The 19,273-nt window shown below is 36.9% G+C and overlaps 1 protein-coding gene across 1 annotated transcript in view; it reads left to right on the forward strand.

Moving 5' to 3' along the window:
- The window catches only part of LOC105457883 (flocculation protein FLO11), a 62,323-nt gene extending 44,001 nt beyond the window's left edge, over positions 1 to 18,322 (forward strand). Inside the window, exons 5-17 of the mRNA XM_011702806.1 lie at positions 1,667 to 1,943; positions 2,409 to 2,529; positions 2,728 to 2,848; positions 4,200 to 4,297; positions 5,231 to 5,366; positions 5,746 to 5,821; positions 6,133 to 6,362; positions 7,283 to 7,361; positions 9,478 to 9,660; positions 11,142 to 11,522; positions 15,663 to 15,935; positions 17,026 to 17,282; positions 17,882 to 18,322. Coding sequence (XP_011701108.1) covers positions 1,667 to 1,943; positions 2,409 to 2,529; positions 2,728 to 2,848; positions 4,200 to 4,297; positions 5,231 to 5,366; positions 5,746 to 5,821; positions 6,133 to 6,362; positions 7,283 to 7,361; positions 9,478 to 9,660; positions 11,142 to 11,522; positions 15,663 to 15,935; positions 17,026 to 17,282; positions 17,882 to 18,322 — 2,673 coding nt within the window. The remainder of the gene's footprint in view (positions 1 to 1,666; positions 1,944 to 2,408; positions 2,530 to 2,727; positions 2,849 to 4,199; positions 4,298 to 5,230; positions 5,367 to 5,745; positions 5,822 to 6,132; positions 6,363 to 7,282; positions 7,362 to 9,477; positions 9,661 to 11,141; positions 11,523 to 15,662; positions 15,936 to 17,025; positions 17,283 to 17,881) is intronic.
- The last annotated feature ends 951 nt before the right edge of the window (positions 18,323 to 19,273 follow it).

The raw sequence follows: 19,273 nt of genomic DNA on the forward strand, positions 1-19,273 counted from the left end.
GACTGGAGTTCAGACGTGTGCTCTTCCGATCTAATTTTTATTGCAGAAATCGAAAAATATAAAAAATTGTCCGAGGGAAAAATAGTCGTATTTATTTTTCAGATTTTTCGATTTTTGGTTCAAAAAAATTTTTTTTAAATTTTTATTGCAGAAATCGAAAAATATAAAAAATTGTCCGAGGGAAAAATAGTCGTATTTATTTTTCAGATTTTTTCGATTTTTGGTTCAAAAAAATTTTTTTTAAATTTTTATTGCAGAAATCGAAAAATATAAAAAATTGTCCGAGGGAAAAATAGTCATATTTATTTTTCTAGATTTTTCGATTTTTGGTTCAAAAAAAATTTTTTAAAAATTTTTAATTTGCAGAAATCGAAAAATATAAAAAAATTGTCCGAGGGAAAAATAGTCATATTTATTTTTCAGAATTTTTGATTTTTGGTTCAATAAAAATTTTCCTAAAATTTTTATTGCAGAAATCGAAAAATATAAAAAAATTGTCCGAAGGAAAAATAGTCATTTATTTTTCAGATTTTTCGATTTTTGGTTCAAAAAAATTTTTTTAAATTTTTATTGCAGAAATCGAAAAATATAAAAAATTGTCCGAGGGAAAAATAGTCATTTATTTTTCAGATTTTTCGATTTCTGGTTCACCTTCACCACTTAACACTACCAACCACCATCCACCACCCACAACCACCACTCACCACCACTCACCACCACAACTCACCACCACCACGACACCTATTTTTCACGACCATTTTTTTTTCTTGTTATTTGTAAATATTTGTAAAAATTTTTTTCTGAAAATTTTTTATAGCATTTGATTTTTAAAAGAAAAATTTTTTTAAATTTTTTTATATCATGTGATTTTTAAATAAAAAATTTTTTTTACCTCATCACCCACCGCAACCACCAACCATCACCTATTACCATCACCCACCATTAACCACCACCACCACCCATTTTAATTAAACGAATTTTAACAATTTTTGAAAAAAATAAATTTTCAAAAAATTACATTTTAATCGGCCATTTTGAATCGGCCATTTTTAAATAAAATCACGATTTCTTAAAAAATAGTCACAAAATTCATCTTTAAGATGAGCCCAGAAAGAAGTCTATATCTTTATTTTTTTGGAAGATATGAATTTTTAAACATTGGGGAAAAGAGGCTTCAACGCAGGTAACACGGCAATTTTAAGATAGGAAAATAAAATCTCAAATTTATTCTTATTTATATTAACGTAACAAATACGTTATATTAAATATATAATATATTATATGTTTATAATAATTTTTACAAATTGACGGATTGTATTGCATAGAAATTGAATAATCATTTATTATAAATAAATATATCGAATACAAAATTGATATTTTATCTTATTTTTATTATAATTATACAATTAAAATACACATATAAATAGACAATTTGAAATAATAGCTATGGCTTTGTAAATAACAGCTGTAATGTTTATGCAATACAATCCGACCAGTACGAAATAAAATAAAAGCTCTGATGTGAATCAATATCTGTATATTGATTCAATAGGATTTCATACATAATGCGATAAGGAAATCCTAGAAGAATCGTTTTGACTCTCAATGTACATCGGATTGTTACGAAGGGTCAGTCGAGTTTGAAATATGGGTTTTGAAACCGCAGGAAGTTACAGCAACGTCGGCACTGCCACCGAGTCAGCTCAGCAAGGCGATATCTCGTATCAGTACCGAGTACCGGCTGCAGTTCGCCTGGCCTAAAAGATCGCAGTTGACGAATGGCGAGACTCAGGCGCCGGTCCCAGCTGCGGGAGGTCCCGGGGGCACCGCTGGACCGCCGAGGAAGTCGCTCAGCATGGGTGCGCTTAAGCAGGGCATGGCGCCTACTGGACTCGCGCCGGTACACAAGAAACGACCCGGCGACTTGGATCACAAGCGCGACGGTAATTATTTCAATGCCGCGACGATTTATTTTGAGGATTAATCGAAATTTGAATCTTGAACAAATTGCGAGTGTCGAATTTGTCAAAATATCACATTTTTGTAACTTATAAAAATTATCTTTTTCTTTCTCCTTCTCTCTTTCAATTGGTCAACTTTTTTGTTGACGAAAAGTCTGCACCAAATCGTAAAAAATGACGGAATGACAGGTGGAATAAAATTTTTCTAATAATGTTTTTTAATTATAATATGCTGTTATTTGCAAGCGATGATAATTTATTTTGTCAGTATATCAGAAATTTGCGACGTTTGCCATTTTATCGAATTTTGTTGTTTTATCGAATAATGTAACTGTAATAAATCGAAGAATAATTGTTTATTAAGAGAAAACTTAATCTCATAATATTGCGCATTTATACACATGTACACGTAAAACGTTATTCAGCGTATTTTTGTGTGTTCCCCAGGGGTTCAAGCGTCGGAACTGGAACCGTTGGTGGGTGGCACTGGAATGGACATGATCGACGGTGTGGTACCAGAGGGCGATGAACGCGAGGAGGACCTGCCCGACTTGAAAGTAGCTTTCAGGTCAGATTATCAGCCGGATATGTTAATACGGTTTTTCGCGTAAAAATATTCGATATCCTTGTGAAAAAGAGGAAGCGAGGAATAAAAGAGAGAGAAAGTAAAATAGGCATCTACGACGATCCCGATCGGTGTGAAGACGCGATGATAACGCGACGCGACGGCTACATGATCATTACACGCAAAATTGATTATTTGCAGGGGTAAAAGGTCAGGTAGAACCGTGCGGATATTGGACAATAAAGTGCCGGGCAAAGCGAAGGCGAGACCATTTCCCACGGCGGAGGTGATCGAGCTCCGGCGACTCGCTGACGAGTACAAGGTAATCCGTGGGAGATGTTTCGTCATTTTGAAGCCGGGATTTCCTGTTTCGAGTTATCTCAAGCCAGCTCTCCCCACGCGGTATTCGTCCAGCTTTACGCGAATCCCTCGTTCAATTCCACTCTGTATTCAACTGCTCGATCGATCTGATCGTTAGGGTCGTCGAGTTTACCCGTCATTGTTCGTGTATCGGCGAACAATCTTACCAGTCGTCGAAATTGCATGCTTCGTTTTATCTTCCCTTGTTCCGTGATGTCATCTATAACAACGAAGGTCCAGCCGTTACGAGTCTGCCAAATTAAATACCGCTGCTTTAAATAGCAACATGTCTCACATGATACAATATCATACAAATAAAATAACTTTCGATCGTATCGTCTCATAAGATATTTCACAGCAATTGCTGAATCGTTTACTTGGCCGGCTGTTTCATTTAATACGATTTTTTTACGAAAACACATCTCCGAAATTAATCTCGAATTCCGCAATTCCGGGAATGCAGTCCCAAAATTTCATCGTCTGAGTAAGGTATTTTAGTGTCTTCTCGCAAGCATGTTTTTTTTATGTGTTTTGTTACAATTAGTGTAGCACCGATAGTCTGGTTAATTAACTTTGATTAAGCCAAATATTTAGAATGTCACAAAAATTAAATTATTTTTTTAATTGCGCATTCTAATTTTAATTTAATAAGATGAACATTTTTCTTTATTTATAAAGATACTGGATAAGAGAAATTTTGATTCTTGGTCACGCCATTTTCGACATTTTCATTAAAAAATAAAAAATTGATAAAAGAATTTCTTAATGAAAAATTTGTGTGGCATCTAGTTTAAATATAAATAACTTTCTTAATCCTTTATTTTATTGTAACAAAGTAAAAAAAATGATATATGCCATATACACATTTAAGTACAAGAATAAAATTATAAATGATATGATTGATAATGAAAGTATAAGAATGATATTTCGCATTACGATATGAAACTTAAAATATTATTTTCTCTTTTCAAAATATTAAATTATTACAAAAGATTAATCGATTTTCCATCAAGTTTTATATTAAATGAAGTTAGAAGACCGAAGTTCTTTCTGAAACGGAATTGAAAAATTTTTATCTAGATAGAAGATTGTAAAAAAAAACAATACTTTCAGATAATTCGTTCAAAGGGATGAAAGACTTAATCGGAGTTAATGTTGATCGGCGTCGGAGTGATCGGTTTTTAGTGTTACCCTTCTTATAGAATGTGTCGTCGCGACACCCGCGACAATTTGATTAGATTTCATTGGTAATAACAATGCAGATACACATACACACATACAGACGGATGCTGATTCATTTTGCTTTGCGTTAGCATCGTGACTGGGGTTGCGGTCTGGCAGCCGAGGACGAGGCTTCGCTGTGGAAACGAGTCACCAATAACCACGCGCTCAACGCCCTATCCCTTGCCAGGCCAGTACACTATACTCCATCATTTTCCACCGGGAAACTTGTTTTCATTGTTGTTGGTGTTGTTGTCGTTGTTGTTATTGCTGTTGTTTTCACTGTCGTTATTATTTACGTAACGACGCTTGTTGGTTTTTGTCGGAGTTGTTCGACAATAATTCAATTGATTCATTCTTCGCGGTACATTCTTTTTTCGTCTCTTATCAGTTTATCAACGAAACATTTCGCGGAAACGCATAGTTTGCCATCGCGTAATAACTTGAAATATTCCTACCGCGGAATATTCTAGTATTAATTATATATACGTTTAATCAAATATATACGTTTGTTCAACATACGTTTGTTCCTGCTTTCAAATTTTAATCACGAAATTCCATCGATGAAATTTATTACGGACTCGTGTTTCTCACGTGCTTTTCAAACGCGAAAAAGATACGAAAAAAAAAATTTAGTTTGTAGTGGCGCGAAACATTTTTAGAAATATATGAATTTGATTACCACTTCGTGTATCATGAACGCACTTTGAACACACGTGTGTACCGTCTCGAGCAATTTGCACTCTTTAATTCTGTCGTCTTTAATCCTGCCGTTTTGATGGTCGTCATTAAAGGCGATAAATCGGTAATGGGGTTGCGTTTAAATCATTCACGAAATTCTTATAACCGACAGACACAAATGCATCTCACAAACATCTCGCTTATCGAATTTCACGCGTCGTTCACACACGTTGTATCCACTGTGCGATCGCAAACGTCATTCATCACGGATTTGAGTCGTTTGCAACGAAAAAAAAGAAGAGCACTCGCGAGAGTTGGAGCGTGCTCGCACCTTCACACGGATTCCGTCGTAGTTAGCTAGTTCATTTTATCGATTCGAACGAATCGATAGCACTGGTTTGACGTGATCGTCATAGGATCGCTCTTTTGATCGATTGTTCAGGTCGGTGACCAAGGAGGAGAAGGAAAAGGAGAACACGAGGAAGGTCGCGCCGATCGCAACTATGCCACCGGCGGGTCGACCGTCCTCGGTTCAGGCTAGACCGATCCACGGCATACTACAGGACGAAACCAAGGCAGTATGCAAATATCCTACCGAGTAGTTTACCCTCTCACAGAATTGATTTTTTTTTTATCGAGCATCGTCAAAGTCTTGAAGTCGAGGCAACTGATTTTTTTTTAAACCGTTTGAGTTTATTCTTTTTCTTCAATTTACACACAATATCTTAAAATTGTCGTTTTATTCACGATTATTATTTTGTAATTGTCGCAGTAGTAAATCATAAAAAGTGACTTACTATAGTCAGTCGCTTTGAATTAAAATATTAATTATAATTTTTAAAAATTTATACTTGTGAATTATCTCGTTATCTATATAAATAAAGTAGTAGATCTTTTATACATGATGCAAGTAACACTGTATACGCAATCATATTTTTGGTATCAATTTTATCGTAGGATCATGATCGAGCTATCGCTCGCGCAAGAAAGGATTTCTTGATTCGCCACCATCTCGACCGTACAACTGGTGTGGGTACGTGATTAATTAATAAGTCAATTCAATTAATATTAAAATATTATAATGAGCATATTAATTATATTTATCATCTTGTTGAAGATAATTTATATCTACATACCTACCTATAATTCATTTAATATCAACCAGCAAATAAATTATGATTTTAATAATAAAATTAAATTAATTACTTCAGATAACTAATATACATTTGATCGATTAATTTCTAAAAATTATATGCGTATTTTAATATTATATTTTGCTGTCTTTCTTATTTTTTTGCGAATTGAAAATAAATTTTAAAATAAAAGAAATTTCGTTCTATCAAGGTGACGGTGCACTGCTTCCCTCTCCGACGAGAGAGAAGCTGGAGCCCGTGATACCACGGCGGCGTGACGACGTTAAGGAGCATCGGGACGAGATTCAGCCGCGAAGCAAGTCCAGTCCGAAGAATAGTCCGAGAACCGGACGTTCGCAGAGCCTCGGACCGACCGTCACCGATCGCAGATCGCCTAAACGTCAGCCTCCCCGTGCTCCGTCTGTTACCAAGGATGCTAAGGTATGTGATTCGTTAGAATTGGAAGGTGATACATTATTTGTAACATCATTACCGTGTTGCAGCTATTCTTTTCGATAACTAATTAGTAACAGTATTAATTTTCCTCGTTTGTAATGTTGACGCAGTTACATTTTGTTGGTAGAAGTAACGATTTATGAACAGTTAATTTTATTATTACTTTACACATTTCAAATCTTCTTGTTTGCATAATTTTCACATTTTTTGATGGACAATGAAATATATTGATTAAAAACTTATTATGAGTTAGAAATATTCTAATATCAAGAAAAAAAATAATGAAAATATAATAATGACTCATTAGTTATTAAGTAACGGTAACGATAATCAATTATTTTTTTAATCAGTAACAAGTAACGAATAATTTTTCAGAGAATAGAATGGTAACAATAACGAGTTACTGTTTTATAAAATAACTTTCCCTAGAAACACAGAAGAAAATATTTGCATTTTTTTATATTATATAATAAGTTTAATTTTTTATATTCTTTAACATCAAAAGTGATAATTTTTTTTACACGATGTAATGTTTATTAAAAAATAGATATGTTAAGCATTACATTGCATAATTAAAGGAAAAATCCTGAAAAAATGTTGCATCCAATATTTTTTAAATTTTATAACAAGAAAAATGTCAGCCAATGCATAATCAACGTTTGGCTATTAAAATATCACTTTTCATAAAAATGATGATTGCAACGTTTTTTTCAGAGCTCTTCAATTGTGCGATTAAATGCCTTTATTAGAAAAAAATTTTAGAAGAAGGAATACATATTTTAATATATGATTTTTTGGAAGAAAGAAACAGTATTTTAATTTGATGTTAATGTGCATGAAATTATCAAATCAATCATTGAAACGGACAGCGTATTGTATCAACAGAATTGCTTTCTTTTGTCAAGGAGAAAGAGAGAGAGACGAAAGATAAGGATAAGGAGCACAGGGAGAAGAGCGGCGAGCGCGAAAGACATCCACGACCGAGTAAGTAGCGTAAACCGAAAGTTACGTTTTGCGTTTAGTTATCGAAGGTATTCTCAACCGGTTTAGTATCGACCCTAAGGGGATCGTTTCCTGAATCGATTAGAGCTCGTAATCTGTCAGTCGCGTCCCCTGTGCATTTTCGTGCATAAACTGGATAGAGTATTTACATATATATATATATATTTATATTATATATGACCTTTTGGACTGCTGTCTGCTCTTGTCGGCCTCGAAAGTCAAACGTTCGTCGTATACATAATTATTATACTTGTACAATTATACTTGTACGCCAGAGATGCTCACCGCTCGCGAGATTTATTTGTACGATCGTTAGCACTTCGTTCGTTTTTCGCAATTCTGTTTGCTGAAATGTTATACAATAATAAAAAGTATTTTGTTTTAAAATTGCTTAGAAATAATAACGCCACACTCTCTGCGTTTCGAGAGAGATGCTTAATTTTTCATATTTAATTTTCTCTCCGTAAGAGTTATGTGATGCGAATTATTTCATATGTGTAGAATTAAAGCGCTGAATTAAAACGAATTAAATTGTAAATGCGTCAGAAAGGAGGTGACAGGAGTTTTCAGTTCAGATTTAAAAGCTTAAATAATTTAAAATGATTTAAATTTTAGTTGCTGAGGCGTTTGATTATCCTTATAAATAAGGATACTTGAAACATTCGTATATAATTGCGTTTGCAGTGCGGTGAGCGTCAATTATTATAATTGCGTCGTCATTAATGTTTAGGCAGATGCATGATAGTTCTGTCTATTTGTTTCTATTTCTTTGCCTCCGCCTTTAAAACCCTCATCTAGTTAATCGGTAGTTATATCGATAGATACTGTATGAAAATTATTTGTGCGATGTATTATTCGCCTTCGTAGTCCTTTGCGATTAGGCGACAAAGATCCTGTTTTCAACCTGTGACTAATCACGATGATACAGTTTCCCCACATCGATTCCATACATCGTCCATCACATCCATCATATCTCATGCTATTGTCGAGAAAATTTATTATTATTTGTTTAAGCATTTTAACAAAATATAAATGTGTGTAATATTTATTATTTTTTATTATTTATATTATTAAATTTTTTAAATACATATAACTGTATTATTCATGTGAAGAATAAGATAAACGTAATTATGCTACTCGATCAGACATCGATCAAGCATTGCTTCTGGTATATGTAATGTTAATTATTTTTATTTGATATTATTAAATATTTTCTGTCCTATATGTAGTACATTCTTATTGCAACGTTAAGTATACAAAGTAAGAAAATTTAAAATAAATTTAGAATAAATTTTAAGATATTTAAGGAAAATATATAACGAAAATAATTCTAATAAGAAAAAAACTGAAACGAGGCCTAAATTGTATACGTTCTTGTAACATTATACGCTACTTTTTAAATGCAACTATCATCCGGTGATTCATTGTACAATGTAATCTGCAATGTTAACTATTCGAGACATCATTGCGTCATTAATCAATTATGAATCCTCTGTCGTCCTTCCATAATCCATTGGTGTAAATTAACGACAAAGCTATTGATATACAGTACCGATAAATGTATGCTTAAGAGATTACTGCAGCTTTCGGGACATTTCAATGATGCAATCACGAAGCCAATGGGTCGCATCTTCCATCATCATCGATGAATAACGATCGCCATTACCGTACAAATCACATTCATTATCCTCTCATAAAATGGTAATCTCTCTCCCTTCTCCTTCATCTCTTTCTTCTCTTCTATCCCTCTCTCTCTTCAGTTTTTACATGTCAGTAGCAATCTCGATCATCACCGTGTTTCACTATTTCGTCATCATCAATCAACGTCATCAAAGTCATCATCATCATCATCATCACCACCATCGTCATCATTATTATCGTCATCATGATCGTCGTCATCATTATCATCATCGTCACATCATCATTATCATCGTTGTCATTATCATCAATCATCATCTTCTACTTTGTCGAAATTGATACTCGTTCCGAATTACCTATCCTCTTCGCGAATCCTGGCTTTTTTCTCTGACAAGTTCTCGCACGAGAATACACGATCGCAAGAAGACGCGTCGTGAATTAGATTGATCAGGAGTGGCAGCGGGTGTTTCAGCCGCGGCAGGCCCAGGCCAGCGTGTCCGTTGGAGCATACGGGAACCCGCGACTACGGTTCCCTCGGCGACTGGTCTATCGGCACCGCCTATACCGCCATTACCGCCGCCACCCTCGGGCCCAGGGCCTGCTCCGCTCCACAAGAGGTCCCCGCAAGTCTCACATCGCAAATGTACGTTTACTGTACCTGGCCACGTACACCTGCTGTGCCCGCTGTCTCTCACGTCACGTCGGTCTGGCATATTTTCAGAATTATTGCATATTAAAGAGTCCGCTCTCCCTCACTCTTTCTTTCCCTTTTACAATTCACTCCTGACTCACCCTCTCTGACTCGATCACGATGATCTCCGATGCGTTTTAGGCTTGCCGTAAAATCTTTCGCAGACTTCTCCCAAAATGGTCTCGGAAAAATTCTTGCAGGAGATTAGAAACTCGATTCACATCAAAGCGAATTCATCCTACAATTATTTTCTTAATCACATTTTCTTTCCCCTTTCTTTTTCGCCGTCGTGCGCGAATCGTTTTCAATGCATGACACGATTATTGAATTTAGCCAAAAAATCTTGTATATATGTGCTGAGTGCATATGGTGAAATTTCTCTATTATATAGACTTACCTCTATCTCTTTAGACTTCTATAGATTTACTTTGCATTTTTACATAGATTTCTGCTCAAGATTTAAATCTCGTTTTAAACGTGCCTACATTCGAGTATTTATGAATTATTTGACACGAATACAGAATATATATATATATGGGCAACAATATAAACTCATGAGGTGTAAAGTTTCGTGCTTTACGCAGTTTAGATAGCAACGGATAAGTGCTATATTTATAAAAAAGATTGTATATATTGACAAAGTTTTAAATTTACTTTTGTTTTGCAAATTACGTTTTTATCAAGATAAATAACGATAGTTTAAATGATTTAAATTAAATTTTAATTATAATTCATCCAGATTCTAATATAATATGTATTACAATTGACGTTGACTGAATTGGAGTAATTAATTAGCGTGCATTTGAGCGTTTATTTGAGCGGTATGAAATACCGGGACAGGAACCGACATCACCCTGCGATTAGTCACTATACAGGAGGCACGGTGACACTTTCTGGTTGATACAATCCATCTCCTCGACTGCAATTAGGCTCCTATATACTCGAGCGAGGGCGAACGATTAATCTGTTTTGATGACTTAAATTCAAGATGTACAGGATAATGAAAATGGGACTCAAACTCTTGCCGTCAGTTTCGTGAAAAATGACACCAGCTTTGTTTCTCTTCTAACAATGAATTGCAATAAGGATATAATTTCAAGCAGCAAACTAATATCTTAAATAACGATAATCAAATAATTATTGAGAAAACCAATACCGCGGTAATGAAAAAATATCGAGGCTGAAAGGAAGTTTTAAAATCTTAAGGCGATTAAAAAAGTTTCCTCAAAAAGATTGATCGTTCACTTATCCTTGGAAGCCTTCTGCCCGCGCCGAGTCTCGCAAGAGCGCGAAGGGGCACGCTTTCCCGATTGGCGATCAGTTTCGGTGACTTCCGGCGAGAATAAACCGCGAATTAGAGATGCGCGCGCGCAAGATACGGCCCAGAGAACTCTATTCATCAATTGTACTGTTTCTTGTACAATATGTTTTAGCCTTCCTCGCGACCACCGCCCCTCCCCATCGCCCTCTTCATCACGCCAAACCCACAACCACTACCAACACCACCAACATCACTGTCACTACCGCTAATACTATTAGCGCAAGTACCGCCCCGGTAAAACGTTCCCCGGTAAAGTATTCGGTTCATATGACCGCCCATCACCCACCTACGTCGGGCGCTGCCGCTGCGGCCAGGCCGGAGCGCGGCGTTAAAGATTTAAGCCAAAGGTGCCGTGGTGCGAATGACGAGGCTCAGGCAAAACTGGCCCGCGGGCATCCAGCAGCTGCGGCTGCAGCCGCCGGCGATGTTCCATCATCCAAATCATCCCTCGATACGCGATCAAATCGAGCCGCTACTACCGTCGTCCAAGCTAGTAAGTAGCATGTTGTGCCGTGGCTAAAAAGAGAGTCCCGGTTTATAGTCTCTCGCTCTTTTTTTCTTTCTTTTTAACGTTGTCCAGTCATTAGCCAGTGTCTTTGCTTCGTGTGCTCGCTGTTCTGTGTATCTATATTGTTGATGTAACTCTGTGGTTGATGTAAGACATCTTTATTTCTATTTATTTTTTATGTATACAAGGTGACTCATTTTAATCACGCACTTGGATATCTCGAGAACTAAATGAAATATCGATTCCGGTTTTTTTTTTTTAATATGATTCCGAGGGAGATAAATCTTGATAAAAAAATTTGACTTTGAATCGAACGTTAAGATGAAATAAAGCTTAACTTAATTTAAGCTCTGTTTCCATCATTTAATCTGCGATGATGTTGCGTGTGTAATTATTTAATTTATCGTGAGAAGAGAGAGAGCTACAAACATAGGAGTTTAAAAAATGAAGGTTTTATTGTTTTTAAAAAAATAAAGTTGATTTTTACTTGATCTTGATCTTTATTTTTGAGTCTCCATCTAATAAATAAGGTTAAATCCTTTTATCAAAATATGTCCCCCCTTTCGAAATCGTATACAATCTGAAAAAAAATCGGGTATTTTATTTCATTTTCGAGATATTCAAATGCGTTGATTAAAATCGGATACCTTGTATATCTTACTCTCTCTTACAAAATAACTTATGTATATATTTGTTTTTCTCTCTTTTTCCTTCCATTTCTCTGTACGCCCTAGTCACTGCCTCCGTCTATAATGTCGTGTTGCATGATAGAGTGTCGATTAAAGGAGTCAGTATTTGCATTCTGTTATTATGTAATCTATCCCAACTGTTCTGCACTTTGAATACATGGAAGAGAGTATGATTGCACGAAGAGTTCGTTTTTTTTTTTTTAGGTCGGAAGTTAAGATAAGTTTTTAAATTCCATTCAGGGAATGAATTATACTTCTTTTAGTCAGAGAAGAAAAGTAAAGTCACATTTGCTCTTCTCTATCTACTAAATAGTTATAAATTTAAAAAATTACATTGTTCAAAACGAAACTTAAAGAGTAATATAAAGATTATACGGATATAAATTGCATCTCTTTCGGATTGAATTTCTATGAATTATATAATATTGTAATCAATCTAGATAATCGACGCTCTATCGCACGCGTTTCCGATTTATTGTGTTCCACAACAAATTTATTCCTACAAATATATATACGGATTTTTTGTGAAAATCCTACTTGAATCGACTGCCAATCAGCGCAAAACAGAAGCATAATAAATCAAATCTACATGGAGAAATGCACGTTAGTGCGTTCGTGGAGAAAATATTTGTTATATGAATTCTTGAATATTTTGTCAGATTTAATTATTTCCTGCGTCGCAATCTATGTATGCCTTATCGACCTGCATATAGGAATCTCGTAACTACGACTAACTAGGTACTAAAATTCTTTAAAATTGCTTTCCATCGTCTTTCATCTTGTCGACAATTCTGACGAATTGTTTCTCGCAGAGAAACTTCTGCACTGAGATACTCCGAAATTTTTTTAAAACTAGACAAATGTATTGGCATTAGTGATCTGTGAACATGCAAACGATTCGATTTTATTGCCTTAATACACTCTATCGGATGCACTTGTAGCGGAAACATTTCATCATCGTACCAGACAATAAATGCATATATATATTATTCTTCTTCGCATAAAACAAACTGCATTATCTGCGAATTTTCCTCTATGTCGACTATGTAGAACGGGATAAAATTTCGCGGGATAATGGAAAGCTCTGCGCTTTTTAAATGTAAAAGCATATAACAAAGGAGGCACACTTTCAATAGAAGGATTAGAAGGATTTTTTTGGGGTTTATACCTTTTGACTCGGCTATTTTCCGAACGTTCATTCATTCCATTGTTTACTTTCGACTGTGACTTATACTGTTATTATATAATGAGTATTATAGGTCGTAGTGACTTGTGATCGTTAGTTTCACACTTAGTTTAAATCTTAAAATGTCAGCTAGGAGCTTCTGCGTAGAGCTGACATTTTCTTCGGAGTGAAGATTGTCTTCTTTTTTTTTTTTGCTTAGAATTAAAACATGATGGTATATATTAGAAACGCACACGATACTTTTCTTAGAATGATTATTAAACTGATAAAAATAAATGAGAGAGACTTTGAGGAAACTGAAATAATTTTCAAATCATATTTTAACGTTGACTTCCAACAGCCTAATAAATTCTAACATCAGAGATATTTTCAATAACAGGAAGAGATTCGTTGAAATTTTCGAAATAACAATACACTTTTCGCTTGTTTAATGAAATTGAGATCTACACTTTTATATCGACGTTTAAGAGAGCAACAATTCGTCGCCAAGAAGATTCCCCATATTCTTCACTTCGTTAGAATAAAATGAGAATAACTTCCAGTAAGTAAAACCGTTGAATAAGCGAAGCTGGAGAAAATCAAGGTGGAAACATAATCTAAGGAAACTTTGTCAATGCGATCGGAGTGTTTTCACGAAAGATTGCACTCTCGCCCTTTCTTCCTCTCATTTTCTCTCTTCTTTTTATTATAATTGGATAAAAATGAAACTGTCCCGTTTAGCGCGCAAGTTGAGCGGTTGTTTCTTTCGGTGCTATTGCGAGGACTTTAATTGATGTATAAACGAATAATGAAGCATGAAATACGGTCTGAAATGTGGAACGTCGAATGACTGTTTTCGCGATTTACTGGGAAAACGGAATATCGTATGTACATTAAGCCCTTTGTTAAACTGTTGCGCGATATACATGCACCTTGCACACTATTAGCACATACGTGTGTGTATATATAAATATATATGTAAATATTATATTCACATTTTGTGCCCCTCTCTCTCTCTCTCTCTCTCTCCCTCCCCCTCTCTTTCTCTCCTCCCCCTTTTCTTCTTCTTTTTCTTCTTTTCTCTCTCTTTCTTTTTTCTCTTTCCTTTCTTTCACTCCCCCTTCTCTTTCTCTTCCTCGTTTTCTCTCTCTTTTCTCTTTCCACGTCTGTGTATAGCTATATGTATTGTTGCATATCTTTATATTGCATCCTGAGTACGCCAATGTACCCTTCCGGGATATATTAGCAACCTTCATTCTTTCACACTCGAGAGAGAGTCTCGCCTGCACTCGATGCCGGCATCAAATTTTTTTGATCTCTTCAGGGGGTATCGAGAACAATATGTAAATACACGTATCTCAAGAAATCCTGCGTATTGATAAGGAGACAAAGATAATCTCGTCGCAGCAGCGTAGAATAATCAGCGGCTTTCTATGTTGACCAGTATATTAACTGCAATGACATGTGTAAAGCACTGTCGATACTGTCTGGGGAAACGATAGTTTAAGTGTTTTTCATTAATCCTTCTGCTGCCTCATCTACATGTACACGCTTGTCCATTATTTACCAGACTTACGATAGTAAATTGATATATCGATCCGATATATCAATTAATTATATATTAATAACGTATAAAATAATTATATATTTATAGCATGTAATATATTACAGCTGAGTAAATGCATAAATTCAATAGTTGTCCAATGAATTTTCCGATACCTTAATTAAGATATGCTGCAATTAATTGCAAGATGTCGCAGCGAAAGGTTGATTTCCTTGTCATCCATAATTGATCACGTCGAATTGTGTGTGCCGAGGTTTGGCTTCAGACGTACCAAATCTCACATTCGTGTTATCCAGTTTAATTTCCCACAGCACTCCGCCAACAATTCTCGTAACTCGCATAGAAGTAAATATTCTAAACACGTTCAACTCAGCGCGACAACTGCAACTTTGCCGCTGCGACGATAATGAGAGATACAAACAATCTGCGTGACAACGTGACCTTCGTTATATAGTCACGCAAATTCTCGAAATCAGACTGCAAATCTCGAATGTTGTCAATTGCCGCGTATTATTATTTGATAAACACATAAATGAACAAGTAATTAGATTATATCGTAAGAGAAACGAAATATGTCGAGTCACACGAGTCAATCGCGGCAGTTGGACTCATCATCGAGTGCAAGCTTCGGGGGACACGGGGGGGGACTGGGAACCTAGAGCAATCATCTACGCCGACGATAAAGTGGTGCGTTTCAAACGTTCCAGTGACGGCGGAACCCCAAGTAAACGGGGATGTCACCGGCGGGGATTCGAGCGTCGCCTCGACGCCACCGTCGCAAACGACAAAGGCAATGGCGCCAGCGCCTGTCACCCAAGGAAGCCCCTGGCTGGACGACGAGCCGGTGGTGAAGAGCCCGCCGGAGCCAACGAGGGTAAAGTCGCCGGAGCAGATGATCATGCGCTCGCCGGAGCCCGTAAATTGGACAGTACCCCTCGACACCGGCAAGACGTTCACCGTGACGCAAAATGTCCGGGAAGGTAAGATTCTTTCGACGAAAGGCAGGATTCTCGATGGAAGAAGGCGTTGTAATCGCAAAATTATAACACTTTCGAGAAAATTATAGTTATACGCTTGAAAATTTCATACACCGCTATTTCATGTACGTTGTAACTCTACACAGAGAACATTTTTTTTTTAATTTACCCTGCTAATCATGTTAATTGTGGGACAATATAGTATTTAGGCAAATTTTACTGTGCACTACAATAAATTTTACTGTAAAATCTTATTGTAGTGCACAATAAAATTTGCCTAAATACTATATTGTCCCACAATTGACATGATTTGCAGGATAAGTTAAAAAAAAATTCTCTCCGTGTACAGTTAATTATGCGCATCGCGTGTAAGTATATTTGGAAAAAAATACTCTATAAATTAACGACCATGATTTATCATAAAATACATAACGCGTCAGGTAAGCTAGTTGAAGTTTGGAACGTTCCTGTAACGATATTTTAAAAATGATTTGTTTCATTTCTTGCTTCGCATAGAGTAACTTATAAGTGTCATAAACACGATACAAAATATTTCGATCAAATACACGCGTCGGAAGACACCTTTCTACTCGATAAACTATACCCTTTCGGTCATTTAAAAAATTCTAGCTACTCCGAAAATGATTTATCCCATTTTTTCTCACTTCTGCACAAGAAATGGGACAAGTCATTTTTGACGTACCTACAGAGTTTTTTTAAGTGATTGAGAGGGTGATTTATCGAGCATGAGAGTGCCTTTTGATGCGTGTATTTGATCGGAATATTTCTAACTTTGTGTCTGGCATTTAAAAGTAACAATGTACAAAAGTAGAAATGGAACAAATCATTTTTGGCGTAGCTGGAATTTTTTGAATAACCGGATGGGTTTATCGAGTATAAAGGTGCTTTCCGACGCGTGTATTTGATTGAAATATTTTGTATTGTGTTTGCGGCACTTATGAGTTACTCTGTGCGAAGCTAGAAATGGGACAAATCATTTTTTAAAAATTGCTCCAGGAACGTTTTAAACTTCAACCAGCTTGTCAAGTAATATTATCTGTTATAATCGCAATTCTGATTGCTTTTTCCGAAGAACCCCTGACGCGTCCGCATAGTGAGGCGAAGACGTGGGCACCGTCCTCGGTACCGTCGGCGCCGCAATCAGCACCGCCGGAGCTCGCGGCTCAACACAAGTCGCAGCACTCCCAGCACTCCGGCTACAAGTCACCCGAGAGCGAAAGCGTTTCGCTCGGTAGTTTTAGCGGCATAAACGGTCACAAGGATCTGGACTCGGAGAGGGACAGTCCGTTGCCCACGAACGCGCAGGACACACCTACGAAGGATGAGAAGGTCAGAAATAAAACTTTATATCTTTTGACATATTAGCGCTTGCACCGTACACAAATGCACAAATCGCGTACTTTCCTTTAATTATTGTGCTGAAGTGGCTGATGCCAACTTTAATCATAAGTTAGCACAGCCATTGTTTTTTTTTGCGAACCGGTTGGAGCGAAAAAAATCGGGATTAGAGAAATTAATTAACAAATAGATAGCAAGTAATTCTTATACAAATCGCATTCGATTGTGCTAAAGTGACTGTGCCAGCTTAGTAGACATAACAATATGATTTTTTGTAAATGATTTGATGCTATCTTGGAGCAACAAAAAGACAATCAAATGTAGTGTATTAGTATTTCTGATAGAACTGCTCTATATATTTTTTTTGTATGGGAGGGTCCAGCTTGCCATTAAGCTGTCTCTCACTATTTTTTACGCGATTTTCTACTAAACGGCTGGAGCAACAAATTAGCAACAAAATAGCATTAAATTTTTTACTAGGTCGGAACTTAATTTGCGATGGTGAGGGTCCAGTTTAATAGGGGTGATAATTACTGCGTTTCGCGAGAGACATTGTAATTTGCAATAACTTTTCTTACGTTAATTTTCAGGAGATCACCAGTGTCGTCGAGGAGACGAAAGAACGACAGAGCACGGAGTCGACGATAAAGTCAGTGGCGGGCACGAATCTGAGACGCCTGGAAGATCCGACGTTCGAGATGGAAAGTAAAAGGGAAGGTGGCATACCGGCGGCGATCACGACTGCGCCGGTGACGACGACGTCGTCGTCGACGTCGGCCGCACCGCAAAGTTACCGCGTTCTCGAAGCCGAGTCTCAAGGTGGTACCGGCGGCGGTAGTGGCAGCATAAGCGGCACCGCGGGCACGGGAGGTGGCACCGCGGGTGGCACCGCGGGCGGCTACCATGTCCTGGAGGCGCCGGCGGTGGTACCGGGCTCGGCGCAACGTTCGGCGGCGAGCGACGTCTTGGAGAAGGCGCGAAACCGCTTCGACAAGTTCTGGGGAAAGGGTAACAACGGCGCGGAGAATTAAAAGCCCCTCCCCACCCCTCTTCCCCAGTGTTCTTCGAAACGACAAGAGAAGACACGAGTAAGAGGACGCTTCGACGATGAAATTACGAACAGTTTCTCGTCTCGGTAGGGCAGCACGGCCCTTCCCGGAAAGAATGGTTATTGTCCCACACTCCGCTATGTCCTATCGTCGATTGGTCTGTCCATGTGCTTTCGTAGCTTGTAGCTGCTCAGAAAAAAAATATATGTTACACGTGAAAGCGAAAAGGGGGAAAAAGAAGCGAGACGCGGTGTCCTCGTGAAGGAATTTTCTCGACTGAACGCTTTGATAATTCAAAATCTTCGGGAATAAAATCTTTCTTTACGTCAAAATGTATTCTTAATATATTCAAGATTTGTTGGAATTCGGAAAATCATGATAATTATAAATCGGGATGTCTGAAAAAGAAACGATCGCCAATAGAAGGAGAGAAGTTCATCAAAAGACAAAAAGATCGGACAACTTATGAAACTAATCGATATTGTTCCTGAAGATTAAAATTGCCATATATAATCGATTTATTCGTTTATTAAGGAGTATTATATAACAAGCATACGGTCAAAATGATCAAAATGACGCTAAACATTTCAGATTAAGCAAGATCAGATTGTAAGGCTTTCATGGAGACGCAGATTCGAAAGGGCGAGTTAAATTACCAGTCATAATAATAATAAAGCTTCTTTCTCCTCAAAAGACAGACTGTAGGACAGCGTCGTGAATTCGCGGTCGTCGCATTATTAGTTAAAAAAAAAAGAAGAGAAAAATAATTCTAGACAAGGATACGTCAGGGTGAAGGACGTGAGAAGCTTATACGACGACGGTGCGTGCAGGTTGCGCGTCGGTCTTGTTTCAAACTTCGAGGGATGACTCGAAGAACGTAATCATCTAACACATATACACGTGCTTGCATATACAAATAGACAATTACACACG

Source organism: Wasmannia auropunctata, unplaced genomic scaffold, assembly GCF_000956235.1.
Source record: "Wasmannia auropunctata unplaced genomic scaffold, wasmannia.A_1.0 LD334880.1, whole genome shotgun sequence".
Lineage (NCBI taxonomy): Eukaryota > Metazoa > Arthropoda > Insecta > Hymenoptera > Formicidae > Wasmannia > Wasmannia auropunctata.